The 15246-nt window shown below is 39.1% G+C and overlaps 2 protein-coding genes across 3 annotated transcripts; one reads left to right on the top strand and one right to left on the bottom strand.

Moving 5' to 3' along the window:
- Positions 1-1191: 1191 nt before the first annotated feature.
- On the top strand, positions 1192-9814 carry LOC145442859 (lymphokine-activated killer T-cell-originated protein kinase-like). Its single transcript, XM_080320889.1, has 7 exons — positions 1192-1460; positions 1802-1913; positions 4179-4339; positions 5728-5849; positions 7501-7627; positions 9325-9495; positions 9551-9814. Exons 1-7 carry the CDS (start codon positions 1328-1330, stop codon positions 9712-9714), a joined length of 990 nt encoding a protein of 329 aa, XP_080177015.1. The 5' UTR covers positions 1192-1327; the 3' UTR covers positions 9715-9814.
- On the bottom strand, positions 9522-14701 carry LOC145442912 (U3 small nucleolar ribonucleoprotein IMP3-like). 2 transcript variants are annotated; one of them, XM_080320957.1, is made up of 5 exons: positions 14500-14701; positions 13674-13936; positions 12988-13039; positions 12810-12920; positions 9522-9718 (listed from the first exon to the last, which is right to left on the bottom strand). In XM_080320957.1, exons 1-4 carry the CDS (start codon positions 14631-14633, stop codon positions 12824-12826), a joined length of 546 nt encoding a protein of 181 aa, XP_080177083.1. In that variant the 5' UTR covers positions 14634-14701; the 3' UTR covers positions 9522-9718; positions 12810-12823. The 2 variants fall into 2 exon arrangements, with proteins under 2 accessions (XP_080177083.1, XP_080177084.1); XM_080320958.1 differs by having other exon boundaries at positions 12815-12920.
- Positions 14702-15246: the final 545 nt, after the last annotated feature.

The following is a 15246-nucleotide window of genomic DNA, read 5'->3' as shown; positions in this document are numbered from 1 at the left end:
GGTTGGAATCGAGTGAAATTTGGTGAGCAAGGTTTTCTACTGCAACCTGACGATTTAAGAGGTGACCGGCTTGAATCGGGAAAAAAAGTTATTTTTGAACAGCCCTAATGTACGTTCAATTGTACATCGAATATCTATTTACTGTGGATACTTCTCACGCAATGACGCGCAAAGCTAAAAGGCTGCTTCTTACGTAATAATGAGCTGTGGCGTTTGAAAATCAGACGTTTTTGCTTTCACGAGCCTGGTATAATATCTCTTCCTTGTTCACGAATGTTCAGTTTATGTCATAGTCCTTGCAAAAATAAAAAGTAATCGTTCTTTCACAGAGAAATCGATTAAATATGAGAAGTAGTCGATTACGGTTACGATTACTTCGGTATTTTTTCAAATGTAATCGATTGCGATTACGATTACTTGAAAATGCTGTGATCATCGTAATCGACTACGATTACTAATGGCGATTACCCCATGTCTGGTTTCGACACCTTCCTATCTTTCCATTGTGTCGCGTGTTTTGAAATGACGAAAAACAAGTCTGAAAGTACATTGTAAACATTGTAGTGTTCTATCGCGGCATTATATTGAGTGTGTCTTGTTCAGATAAAAATACAATCTGACCATTATTGATTATATCTGTGGTCGAATAAATTTGTCAACAAATTCTTTGAATTCTGGTTGCATGTCGGAGTAAGAAACCCTCAGTAAAGACTGCACGTGATTGGAAACAAAGCCTTATTGTCTTATTAATGTTCATAGTCGAATATGTTTGCTCGCAAATGTAGACCCGAATACAAAAGTAGTATTATGACCATCTTCCTCAGGCTGGAAAATTGGATTCATTCTATGACGCATAAAATTTGTCAATACTTTCAGATTAGAATTTCACTTCCAGGATAGAGACTCTATGCGAGCAGCTCAAAATCACGACGCGGGCGGCCCGACGTCCCTGATATTATATAGATCGTTTTGATAATAGAGCGTCTCCTATCTATATAGTTACAGTGTAATTTTTTCCTTCGCCAGGTTATATTATTTGTCAGATTATTTTTACTTGTTTGTTTACATTCGGTAATGACATTCTCTTTCTCTCTCTCCCTGTCCATATCATCATTACTTTTAAGCGGGAATATCAAGAAGGGAGTTCCCCAAAAGAGTGATAAAGATAGACTCGGAGGAACAGCAGTTACTTAATTCACCCATCTAAAAGCAATACATTTCATGAACTTTTACAGCCTTATTCATTTAATTATACTTGTAAATCTCTGAAATCTCGATAACTTTCCTTTCTCATCATCGTTATTTTGGCCTTGCAATAAAGGTTGCTATGAACGCGGAATCTTTGAAGACCCCAATCTCTCGCTTCATATCAAGGTCGACTTCGAATGCGGACAAATGCTGTTCGCCGTGTTTGAAAATTCCAGCATCGCCCCTTTTGACTACTCTCGGATACGGAACCGGTAAATATCTGTTTTGGCCTGACGCCATTCTAGGTCAAGATTATTGTGAAAACACCAAACACCAATGATGAATTACTGGTATAGATGTTCATGTTATATTACCTTGTTACGTATGCTGCGATACGACCAATCAAGGGTTACGTTACAGCCGCCCACAGTGGAAAATAATATCTAAACTATTATTCTTGTAGCTAAATAAACTAATATAGTCGCAAGGAGCTTATAATTTCAGTACTCAACTGGAATCCTTAGCATTAAAATTACTCTATTCAGATTCGATTGCTCAAATCAAGTCATTGTGCGTTTGTGCCCAGACCTGTTCACTATATTTTTCTCTGCAGGAGTCAACGTGTACCTGGTTGAGAGATCACCCAGGAAAGGACATCATCGATCACCTTGGGCTCTCAAGAAAATCAATAAATCAATTGATCGGAACAAAGTCTATTCGAAAAGGTGACGGCACCCTAACTATATACACCACCATACTTCTATTGAAAAAAGTGATAGAGATTGTCACTTTCTTGATGTAATAGCCTCATGAATTTCAATGGATTCTTTAATACCACGTTGAGAAGTGTTTCCCATGACTCTCAATTAGACTATTTGAGAGTGACACTCCGTCCACAAACATCGTTTACTCATACAAAGTGACTAGGAACATCTCACATTTCCAAAATTTTCAATATAGCCTCGGTGTCACACTACAAAAAATAATTAGAAAAATTTGGTCTTATGGTCTTAAAGTGACTTTTTAGAAAAAAAATGTCTTAAAGACCAATCGGTCTTACCAAGTACTTTATGTCTCAAAAGTAAGCCAGAAATTGATCGAAAATGGTAGCAGTGCCTTGCGGGCATCCTTTTCAATGTTAGGGGTCTGAGCGGAGGAGGGGAAGGATGAGAGAGACCACAAATTGCAGTGTTGAGATGATCCTGTACTAAGTTTACAAGGTATTCACTAGATATAATTATCAAGGTACATGCCACTTACTACTCACATGTGCTATTCAGATCAATATATATATGGTTGTCTGAGTCGAAAATAGCATTTATGGTGAGTGGGTGGTAAAATGAGACCAAATCATCCTCATTTCTTAAATTTAAGACCAAATTTGTCTAATTTTGAGACCAATTTGTCTAATTTTTTTTTGTAGTGCATGTAGCAATAAAATCTCAACTGAAAAGTGTGCATTAACATACAGCCAATAATGTGATCAATAGGGCCATTTTTTGACACGTCAAAATTGTAGCGTTAGGTCAAAAAATGTCAAAATTGTTTACCAAGTCAAAATTTTTTGCAACCTGCATTTCGTTTGTATCGTAGATGTTTGCGCTGTCGGTGACATTTTACAGTTATAGGCTACTTTATAGGCCTACCGTTTAAATGACCCATTGTCTGCCCATTGTGAATCATAAATAATCAAATGAAACATATAGGTTGATATCGTGATATGCTCAAAGTACCGCAATATCCTAACTGAAGCAAAACTGCGTGGGCATTGCATGGTTCTTATATCAAGAAACGCATGATGTAAAATTGTGCTGTAGACATTATTGTCAGAATGAAGCAACACGGTGTGTCACCAGCCGTGTACGCATAACTTCAGTGTTGTCAGCCAACAGCTGCTGCTGTTCAATGTTCTTCCTCCATTCTCGGCAGCCTACTCAGTCAGGACAGACACTTTCTACCCGAGAATGTAGGTAAATATCTTTCGTTGTACTACAACAAATTTTAATAATTTCTGCCATCATACGTGATATAACGACTGGAATTCTTCACAGGGCCAGATTTCGTTAAAATAAAGTTTTTTCATGTCAAAAATTTGTCAGTTTTTCAGTAAATTCTAACATTGTTTTGTAAAACACCTAATATGCATACGTTAAGTCAGAATTTGGTCAAAATTAAGTTTTTTAAGGTCAAAAAATGTCAAAATTTTGATTTTGTAGGTCAAGGTTTCCATATGCAGATACCAATTCTCGGACCAACTGTTTGTAGTTGGGGGCTTTGTGATCTTCCAAAAAGTTTTATTTACTACATCTAGAAGGGATTCCATGCAGTGAGCACCTTTCTTAATATGAAATTGTAATCCTTAGTCCGTATTCGAATCTGAGATCAAAGATTCCAGATTTAAGCTTCTCGTTTCGTAGACCCACTTTGTTGGCTTTACGAAAAATTATCCATTTACAAGTGAAAAGAGATGAGACCTGAGACGCATACGAGTATTTTAGTTAAGCTTTCCAGGGAGAAACCTCATAGCTTCACACTCCTCTTTCATCTTGCTAGTATGACCAATTGGTTCAGGAGAAAATATATTTCCATTGTGCAAAAGTACATTTTTAAGGCTTGACAAACTGCTTTTTAACGAACAAAGTTCCCTCATCGGGTCATGTTAATAATGATGGAATAACTGAGAACGACGATAGTGTTCATCATGGTCAATTATCAATTTATGCTCACTATAAAAGTAGAAAAATCTAAGATTTACTTCTTTCCAAGTGAAATATTCAAGGGTAAATACAGTGATTTTAAGCTTTTTAGGGGTATAAATATCTTATTTTCTAGAGACAATATGGCACAAGTAATGTGATATTCGTAATCAGCAACCTTGAAAACCCCAAAAACTACTCCTAGATGGTCTGCCAAAAAATCTTTTTTTCATTTTGTTTACCAGTGATAATCTACACCCCTACTATACCGATGGTGATCAAAATTATTTTCAGACTGGAGAACGAGGCAGACATTTTGAAATCACTCGATCACCCTAACATTGTCGGATTCCGGGCCCTTTTGAGATCGAGTGATGGCACTCCGTGTCTAGCGCTAGAAGATGGACAAAAATGCCTTTTTTCTATCATCGAAGAAAGAATAGAAGATGATCTTGGTGAGTAGAATGAATTGTGATAATTTATACCTCGAGTAAGGAACTGGTTCTCGAAGTCAGGTGTCCAATCATATGGAGACACCTAGTATTTTGGTAGCTGATACCGAAATTATTTCATCAACCAAGTTGCTACTGTTATAATGTAGCCTACTATCGTACTATCGTGAATCGCAGTCCAGGCTATGGTTACATTCATTTAACGCAGTGGCTCTCAATCTTTTTGACCTTGCAGCACCCTATCAAAGGGATAAATAGTTAGTGGCACCCAGGGTTGTAGCCAAGTCACAAGTCAATCTTACTTTTATAGTTTTGACTCGAGTCAAGTTCGAGTCCAAGTCAGTGAGTTGAGGGTCGAGTGAGAGTCATAGTGCTGTGACTCGAGTATGAGTCATTGTGTTCACTGTTCATTTTAGTTCAGCCCGGTTCAACCAACTGTTTCAACTCTGCTCGAGTGATATAGAATGCCTCACATTTATAACATAATTTTCCTCATTCCCAACAGTTTCTGGCCCTTATTTAGCAAGTATCAGGGCTGATAGACGAAACACCGATAATGTGGTGACTCAACTACTCTTGAAATTTACAATGAAATGTCTGTCTTAGTCGACCTAGTCTCGAGTCATGCACGGTGACTCGAGTACAAGTCGCGTCGATACACAAATTGACTCGAGTTATTTTGCGCATTTGAAAAGATACTCGAGTCAAGCCGAGTCATAAGTCAATACAACCCTGTTGGCACCCCAGGACTAGATCAATGTATTTAATTATAGCAACTTGTCAACATTGTGTAATTACAGTGACTGAGCTAAAGAGTGCTAATTGCTGCAACCTGAATAGATATTCAAACTGTAATTATTTGAATATTATTATAGAGTAGTTAGTGTTCAGGAAATGCCACTATCATTCCAAATCGTTTTTTTTGCCCGTTAAAAATCATATTGCTTTACAAAGTTTATCATATTTCCAGATAATCGCAAAGAAGCGAAACAACGTAGGCCTACTGTTTATTGTATCACGACTATGTATTTGGTTTATTTTGCACCATATTCGGCCAATCCTTGACAAATTTTATGTCATGCCGCCAGAAGTCAGTGTCTTTTCAATCATGAACCGCAATGCGCCAAGTTTTAACTACATAGATCCACTTCTAGTGGGTTCAAGCGCATCAAAGCAATTGACCGTAGTTTTGCAATACCTCATTATCTCGTGGCACTCTTGAGAATTCCAAGTGGAATCCGGGTTGAGAACCACAAATCTAACTAAAAATTACATTTTCTTCATTGATTTTTGAACACATAGCGCGGACTCACAGAGATGCATGACGTCACCTTACATTCCTCCAGGGCTGTGTTATGATCTGTCTGCAAAATGGTGAACTTCTGATTCAGGTATATTTCCGTCTTCCAATATCACAAAAGTGGCAAGCAATATTGCAAGTGCGCTCTGCTATCTTCACTACTGCAAGGGGCTTTTGCACGGGGACATGAAAAGCGCAAATATTTTGATCAAGGTAATCAGATGGTTTTGCTATGTTCACAGGTCCTACTACTATATAAACCAGGTGTGGGCAAACTACAGCCAGCGGGCCGCATGCGGCCCGCAACTCCGCTCTTTGCGGCCCGCGAGAGTCTAAAGAAACTTAAAAATATTGACAAAATGCGTACTAAAAGTCGAATTAATGCAGGGACTTGATTAAACTTTTTCTTAGTATATTTGACCATGATAATTCTAAGATAGTGGTGCTCAAACTGGGGTGCGCGCCCCCCTTGGAAATGTGAAAGCATCTGAAGGGGGGCACTCAGCTCAGGTCAGCTGAAAAATTTTTTCGCGCGATTGTTATCCACTTCATGGTTATTTCTCTGTATTTAGTCTGAATTTCAAACTTGAAAATCTTTCATCCACAGTCGTAACTTTCCATGCCATCAAAATATCCTTTAGGTTTGCTAACATCCCGATTGTGTCTTGTGATATGACAATATGGGGGGCGTGAAATCTTTCACCAGCATAAGGGGGGGGGGGGGGGGGGGTGAATCTTAAAAAGTATGAGAACCACTGTTCTGAGGTAAATACTTCCTATATATTATTTTATGTTTAATTTCTGGCACACGCAGTTTTACAGGTTTATCATCACAGAAATCCTATTGACATGATTCGGATCACGAGTGGGATTTCAGATTGGCCCCTCCAGTTTTAATTATTTCAGTGATGTGCTTATAAAACAAGATTGACGCGCGTGTCTTAGGTAGACTCGTTCTCTGTATGCGTAGAATTGGGGTATTTATATTTTATCTACACATAGTAGAAGTGTGTTTGAAGCTAACATGGTTATGATGCTGTCCTGGAATGAACCAAAAGTGGAATTAGTAAATCTATGAACAGATCGCTGCTCATAGATTTAAATTTAAATCCTGTTCTAAGAATCGGGACAACCAACTTTCAGTTTCATCACTGTAGTTTTGACAAACGGGTTACTGAGGCCGACCAGCCTATGAAATCTCGCCATTATGTTTCTGACGCGTGTACGATATCATCAACAAAATGTTTGGTTTGTGTCAAATAAGCACATATATTGTCTCCATTTCCTCACTATATAATCAAATACCCCTATAGCGTTTTGGTTTATAATCCAAATTTTATATAGAGCGGCCCGCGAATGAATTTAGATGTTGAATGCGGCCCGCGAGCTCAAAAGTTTGCCCACCCCTGATATAGACCGAAGAGATTTCACATAAAAGGGGTGTCATCGCTTTTCAAAAGTAGAGGTAGGTTGAAATTTCTTGCTAGTAGTAACAAATATCCGCAGACTTTGACACTTCACATCGCTCATATTTCATATTGTCCCGGATTTTTGAATCACGGAAAGGCCTCTCCATGACCGAACAGTTGATCGGCTTCAGGTGATGTAGGCTACTTACAAAACTAAGCAACGTAGTCACACTACATGTGCCCTTCCAGCGCAATAAAATTTACCAATTTTTGACCTTCAACTTCACAAGACCAAAGCAGAATTCACTGCTTCAAACATACCCTACATCGTAACTGGTGGCCTCAGTAAAGAAAATAGTCATTGTGTCACGACTAACATCAACCTGGCAGAACTGTATTTGACACCTTGCGTCTGGAATTTCATTGCATGCTGCTAACCATATTCTCAAACACAGGGTGACTTCGACATAGCAAAGCTATGCGATTTCGGGGTTTCTGTCGAATTGGATGAAAACATGACGGCGCCGTCTAATAAATACGTTGGAACTGACTCCTGGTCCTCGAAGGAAGCTCTCGACAAGGGTTTGTTCTCTGCTAGAGCCCGACAGATATCTGTATTCATAGAAGTAACGGTATCGCCCCATCCAATAGCTACATCATTAGAATGAGATCACTTCAGATTATAAATTATTTCATCACTTCACTTCTGTCAATAGGTCTTTCCTTGGTACAACAATGTGCTTGATTGTTCTGGAAGTACTGGTTTCTTACAAGTAGGCCTATAATCGACAGAACTGGTCAGCAACATAGCATTATACTTTTTTGGGTAACTCTACTCACTAGGTTATATCTACTGAAATGATCATGTTTATGAACTCTATCTACACTTGTACTGACTTACTATTTACAATGTTAAGTGAAATTCTCATAATTCTTAATGAACTGGCCCGTATCACAGAAACTGAAGATATTTTCGGACTAGCTATAAGTAGATAGAGACCTTCAGTCGTGAAGATACATCTTGTAGTTTTGAGAGTGACCACCAGGGTCATAACCTAGTCACAAGTCAATCTCACTTTTAAAGTTTTGACTCGAGACATTTTCAATTCACCGAGTCAAGCCAGCTAGTAGTGGTCGAGTCCGAGTGTTTTGACCCAAGTCCAAGACATAATGTTCACTGTTCAGTTCAACCCATATTATTCAACTCTGCTCCAGTGCTAGAGAATGATTCGCATTCATAATATAGTAATTTCCCTCTGTCTTGACAGTTTCTGGCCCTATTTTCCAAGTATCAGGACTGATCGATGAAATACCAATAATGAGGTGACTTTACTATTCTTCGAAGTTACAGTGAAATGTCTGTCTTGGCCGTCCTGGTCTCAAGTCATATGGCTTGGTTCGAGTCATGCACAACAATCAACAACAACTCGAGTCAATACAAAAATTGACTCGAGTCAGAAAAAAATCACAATTAAGGTCATTACTTTCACAACCACCTCTGATAACTAGGGCGATTATTTTTTGACATTGTAAAAAAAGTCGAATTTTTTTGCACACTGCATTTCATTGGTGTCGTAGAGGTTGCATTGTCGGTGAACGTATTATTTGACATTTTGTACCTTGTAGCCTACCTATACTTTAGTAGATGGCCCATTGTCTACTCATTGTAAATCACAAACCATCCAATGAAACAAATGAGCTGACATGGCGTGATGATCGACACTCAAAATTGAGTGAAACTTTTAGAAGATCCTAAGTTTTTAAAAGGCCACGCCGACATCTCAAGTCTAAATGTTTAATACCGAACAGTGGTGAATCGTGAGACGTTAACAAAACTCCGAATTGGGTTGCGGTACAAAATGTGCGATATAGGGATGAACCAACAGGTGCTTAACTAGCACTGCAGCAGTATACACTGAACTTCAATGCTGCCGTTTTTTGTCTATTCTTGCCAAACTACTTCAAATGAACAAACAATTCCAACCAGAAATTTAGAAAAGTACAAAAATTTTAGCATTATATTCAGCAATGCCTAATTTAATACTCAAGGGCAAAATTTTGTCAGGATTTGTTTTTTTTATGTCGAGATTGGCCTTTTGTAATGCAAAATTTTCTGTTTTTAGGTCGAAAAATAAACGCCCTACTAATAACCTTAAATGATTACAACTTATCAGATACCAAGGTGTCACATCTGCAAATTCAGACCGAGTTCGCGCTTGGTTTACTGTCTGCCGCCATGTGTGCATTCAGAAAATTAATCCATGACCCTGGACACACAGGTGCAGTCGTATCTCACAAAAGCGACATGTACGCGTACGGTCTGACTCTATTCGAAATGCTCACGCTCGACATGCCTCACTTCAATTTCCCTCACGAGGACGACTTCGATACGGACGAAGACTACAACGACGCTTGCGCAGAGATTGAAACGACCGCCGCAAGCCGTTATGGTGAGACGAAATTTATCAGCACACCGTACCTCACACACCAGTCATTTTATTTCAGGCACGAGGCCATCACTGCCAGACAGGCAGTACGGCAAGGATTATCATAAAATGATTGAGGTCTTCTTCGTTTGCTGTGACGAGGACCCAGCGATGAGACCGTCCACAGCGCAGGTGAAGAATCTTCTTGCAGTTGAAATACAGCGGACTCTCACTTTCGAATGACGACCTGCAAAAGAATTTTTGCACATAACCCCCACCTTCATGTTATCCTGCACCTTCCTTATGTTTTCCTATTTGGAAATGAAATTCTACTCTCTGAAAATCGGACTGTCCTTATTAGGGACGCATGGCGTTCGGGATTAGTAGGAACAGGTCATTAGCAGGGTTGTAACCAAATCAATTCCAATTTACCACCGAGTCCAAGTCAACGAGCAGAGGGTCGAGTACGAGTCATGGGTTTTATGACTCAAGTCCAAGTCATTGTGCTAATTGCTCAGTTTCCACTTGAAGTCTACTTGAACCCACTTTTTTATAACTCTGTTTCGTGATATCCCAAAATAGTGTGGTTGCTTTACTATTCTTCGAAATTACAATGAAATGTCGGTCTGAGTCTCGAGTCATATGACCTGGTTCGAGTCATGCCCAATGGCTCGAGTCAGTACACAGATTGTGACTCGATGCGAGTCATTTCCATGTTTTGAGAAAATATCTTGAGTCATCAAAAAATCGTGACTCAAGTCATTACAACCTTGGTCATTAGCAAGTCGGACTTCCTATGAATGGCCAGCTAACTGTATCACATGCATCATTATAAATATAGCCTATCCAAGCTCTGACCCTTTATAGCAGATGAGTACAAAACTCGAGGTTTGCCTTGTTGGGGTCTGCCTTTTTTGCAAAATGGTAGTATTTTCCTATAAACTCAGCATGTTTTCAAAATCCCTTAGATTTCAAGTTGAGGTTAAATACTTTAGGTAGCGAATGACGTCAACGCAAAACCATGAGGAATTTGGTGTGAGTTGGTAGGGACATCGTTAACTACAGTCATTCATGAGAATCTTGAATCGAGGATTAGATGTCAGTTCAAGTAACCTACCACTCATAACTGTATAAATCAGGGGTAGCCAACGGACCACGTTGCAAATTTCGTAGAGGTCACAGGCAGCATGAATTCAATATCGAGATGAAATAGACCACACGGTTCAACAATCACGATTTTGAAACTGTGCTCTCGAACATTAGTGTTACCATATCTTGGAATCAGGAAAGGAGGCCTCTTCTTCAAAATTTACGGACTTACAATACTGGAGTAAAATCCGGTTAAAATGGTAAATTGATCATGAAATTGTGGTTGGTTGACTAAAAAGGTCATCGCTTACGTTCGAACCACGAATTTCCTGTTTAGCGTCATTTTTGTCCATTTTCACTCGAATCTATCCATCATCTTAGCTCTCAAAGAGGACAAATCCTAAAGGAGGACGTATGGTAAGGTAACCATATCTAACATGGCCTATAAAATAAATAAAATATTAATAAAGATATACAAATTCAACAAAAAATATCATTATCATCACTTTCATTCTATTATGAACTCGGAGCTGGATGCGATATCTCACAACACTTTTCAGCGACTAAAGAATCGATACTGGGGTTAGCTTTAGACACAGTCCTTTCTGGAGAACTATCACCTTGAAAATCTTGATCTTGTGGGGAAGTCGCAAGTCGTTTTCTAAGCGTCTCGGTCTTGACAGTGTCTTTGCTATTGCACGCCATGCCCATATCCCCATTCATATCAGCCAATTCGTCCCCCGTGGAAGGCTATTACCACGACCGAAGCCGTATCAGCGAGTGAGGAGTACTGATATTGGTCACTCGTTTTGAAGAAACGGCAGTATTTTTGAACTGAAATGAACTTAAGCATTTCAAAATGCTCTAATAAGCGTCCTTCAAAATCTCAAATCGGGCCGCGGACCGCAAAACATGACCTCGGGGGCCACATGCAACCCGCGTGTTGGTGCCCTTGGTATAAATGATGAGAGCAGTTCGAACAGGTACCTTTTTTTCTACAGCAAAGGAAACAACGCTAGCATATCATTTTGTATTTTTCCATTGTACTCCTGTGAAAATGCTGCGGGTTGATCATGACTTCACAGCAGACTTGGATAACTAGAAAACGTCTGTACACCAAACTTGGCTCGTTTTGTACTATACCAGGGGTCATCACAATTGCGGCCGGCGCTCTGATTTGTGATTTTGGAATAACGCAAAATAAAGCATTTTGAAATGCTAAAATTGATCTGTCTCAAATTAGTGTGGTTGTGTCAAAATAAGCTATTCGCCTGGGCCCAACAACACTATTCCGCAATAGCTGAAACGGCTTCGGCGATGGCAACAGCATTCCATCGATGAAGAGTCACCTGATATCAATAAGCATAATGCCTTCACATGCAATGACCAAGACATTGCAAAGACAGAGACGCTCAGAAAACGGCATAGGATGTCCCCACAAGATCAATCATGACGAGTCTTTAAGCTAGTATCACATCTGGCTAGTTCCAATATCGATTCATTATAGTCGCTGGAAAGCGTTGTCGGGTATCGTGCGCAGCTAATAGTTCACAATAAAATGACGTTTATGATCATGATGTTTTTTATTGTATTTGTACAACTTTAATAAATAAATAAAAATACTGTGTAAGGCCATGGGCGCTTGGCTCTAGATTTCCCTGCGCGAGAGGGATAATTCTTGTTAACTCGCTGCAAAATGCCTCGGACAAAGAGGCTTTTTCATAAAAATAATGAATTCGATTAGAATTAAAATTGGAGCACAGGAACATTTCACAAATTAGATTAGAATTAGATTACTGGCATTTTGCTCTAATTTAGTGAAATTAGACACTAGAATTATCTAGTTGTCCAAGTCTGCTTCACAGAGATGTCATTTCCACTACTGACGAATTCATAGCTTCGCGCTATATACCTGTATGTTTCATATGATAACGGGTTCACCGGTTCAGGTTATAATTGAGAAACGGCAGCTCATTTCACTGTTAGTAGTGCTGCTCATGATGGGAATGCTACTACTCAATCTGGAGCTAGCAATACTTAATCTACATCGGAGCACTGAGCACTAAACCGCCATTCAAACAGAATTAGGTGGTATCTTTATCATCATTGCAGATGGGCATTGTAGGACTACAGCTGAAACACAGACAGATGCACATGTTTCCGTTGTATTTGCAACTCCTAATGATTTCCAGCTGTGCACCAGTGCAGCATCAGCGGACACTACCATGAAGTGAATAACATGCTCTTACATGACTTTCTGATTTCAAGCAAAGTCAAAATCGTCTCGCTCTTCATTGAACTCATTGATATGTCTCTTGATCTTCGAAGTTTCCTTCCATGTTATAAAATCTTGCATCGTTCTGAAAAAATAGGCAGCGTTGAACAAGACGTCTAGACAGGGAACTTGTAATCTAATATGAAGCAAACCTTGTCACGAAATACGCTGGGTCTGTGACGACGTCTGTACCGACTCGGACGTCTAGAAGAAGCTTGGTCAAGAATATAACTGGCATTGTAATTCAATCATACTTTTCACAATTCTTGCCATGACGACATCATCGCAATGTACAAACTCAAAGCCTGTTAATTATGGTAATGAGCAGTTGCAAACTTTATTCACCACAGTAACCAAAATGACAGAGTTAGCGTATAAATTGACCAGTTTACAGAAAACGTATGCTATTTTGTGCAAGTGATTTTGCATCAAGATTAAAACAATAGAAATAACAAAATCTCTTCAAAACGTTACTGAAAAGAAAGCCATCTATGAATTTGGTGATTAGGATACTCAATATCAGCCACACCTGTTGAGACAGAATAGCCAATTGATGTAAATGATTTACTTTGAAATTGAGAAATGAGCTATGTGCTTCCTTAGAGTTCCGCTAAAATGCATAGTTAAGAAAAATAATCCATTTCCATCATTTTCAACTTATGCAATCAAACTTGTTTCCTGTTCAGATGATTTGTATGGAGCTAAGCCTCGGACGCATCTTCAGCCATATAACTTGGCTTGCGCAATTACAGTTTACTATGATATTCCAGTGACAGTATGCTTAGTAATCGGACGCTACATGCCCAACAGCAGTAGAAAGTATTTTGGTGAAGGATACGTCCCTGTTCAATCAGAGTGGTTGCCATTTTCAGGTTCTGAGACATTCTCAATCGGACGAGAATAACAGGCAGCCGTCTTCGACAAAACGATGAAGCGGTGATATTGTCCGCTAGAGCCAACGATTCTTTTGTTGGAACAAGTCCCAGAAGGTGAAGCTTGTCGAGGAAATTTTTAGTGTTTCGAACGCGAAACGGATCTTCCGCATCCAAGTCGCGTAGCTTTCTCGCAATGCTGCGGACTTGTCGACTGAGTTTGTTATACCTGGAAATACAAGAAGATTTTGAGAACACAGTAAACACATGTCCCGCAGTCTACGAATATATGATTATATTATTAATAAAAATTTAATTATGACCGAGTAGGAAAGCCTATGTTAGGCAATTTCATTTATAGGCCTATACGCAAGTTTATGAATGGACTTGAAACATTTCAAGATCATAACACCTAGAGCAAAATAGATTCTGCGATCCATCCACGCAGTAGGCAGACCAAGTGACCATCGATCTTCCAGGTCTGCAGCATTAATCACTGTTACTTTACATTTTACGCTTCAACGAATGCTAAACAGCATTTGCAGACTATACTTCGGAGATGCCAATTAGGAAGCAATGCTTTAATACAGACATTCCTGGAGAATTTTGTGAAATTATCTGATATTGAATAGAGTTTGTTTACACTGTGGTGGGTTGATGCCCGTAAGCACTTGGTATTGAAATAGGATTCGATGATGAATTTGGACGCAGTAATTGCAGTTACAGTAGGCTTACACTTGCAATCCTAGCTCCAGGATACAACAAATGAACTGAAAATACATTATCTCTTACATTGTATAATGTTCACGCTTCAGAATCCGATATTTTCTCATCATCTTGATTTCATGCAAATTGTTATCGACCTCCCAATCAATGAAGTCGACCTTTTTGAGAAGCTTCTTTTCATGATGTTTCAATTTCCGCATAATGGCTTGTTATCATTCAATATGTACCTTGCACTGAAAATCGACAATAAAACAGACGAATTATTGGAAAATTTCAAAAGTAAAGTGAGAGCAGAAGTTTCGAAAGAAGTGCACATATGGGAATCATGTCGGTGTATTCCCATAGTTGCCATTTATTTTCCCCTAAAATTTGTTACATTATTACCTGCCGAGAGGTACCGTCGCACTGGTTTCGAAAATACAAATCAAAATCTTATAAGTTTCTACTGACAAAAATGGCATCTACGTTTATATTATAGCCCAATGCCCCTATAATCCTATATGGAATCTCTGTCCATTTTTTGAAATAAATCCTGCGTGATGAGAGCTTTTCTATATAGAATAATTAAGGAATTAAACAGAAAATCCTGCGTGACGTTGCCACCAATTCCACTCCGGCCTATAATGCTTTTCGTTATTTTTTATGGAGACTTATACTGAGTGGATACAGGCATCGCCCGGAGTGGAATTGGTGGCAACATTACGCGCAACTTTCCGTTTCATTACTCAATTATTCTACGCAAGAAACCCTTCTGTCACTGTAACTCATTAGCTGAAAACAGGATCATCCGTATCATTGCTAAAGCCCCACGGG

Source organism: Botryllus schlosseri, chromosome 7, assembly GCF_051294905.1.
Source record: "Botryllus schlosseri isolate E-star chromosome 7, Bs_hap1, whole genome shotgun sequence".
In the NCBI taxonomy this organism is placed as follows: Eukaryota; Metazoa; Chordata; class Ascidiacea; order Stolidobranchia; family Styelidae; genus Botryllus; species Botryllus schlosseri.
Note: the sequence above shows the minus strand (reverse complement) of the source record. Positions and strands in the feature narration are given on the sequence as shown.

Excerpts from the sequence above, each read along its gene's own strand:
- LOC145442859 (XM_080320889.1), top strand. The coding sequence starts at position 1,328 with ATGAACGCGGAATCTTTGAAGACCCCAATCTCTCGCTTCATATCAAGG. Across the intron at positions 1,461-1,801 it reads TACTCTCGGATACGGAACCG|GAGTCAACGTGTACCTGGTT; the intron begins GTAAATATCTGT and ends TTTTCTCTGCAG. Across the intron at positions 1,914-4,178 it reads AACAAAGTCTATTCGAAAAG|ACTGGAGAACGAGGCAGACA; the intron begins GTGACGGCACCC and ends AATTATTTTCAG.
- LOC145442912 (XM_080320957.1), bottom strand. The coding sequence starts at position 14,633 with ATGCGGAAATTGAAACATCATGAAAAGAAGCTTCTCAAAAAGGTCGAC. Across the intron at positions 13,040-13,673 it reads CACTCTGATTGAACAGGGAC|ACGTCCGAGTCGGTACAGAC; the intron begins GTATCCTTCACC and ends AGCTTCTTCTAG. Across the intron at positions 12,921-12,987 it reads CCAGCGTATTTCGTGACAAG|AACGATGCAAGATTTTATAA; the intron begins GTTTGCTTCATA and ends CTATTTTTTCAG.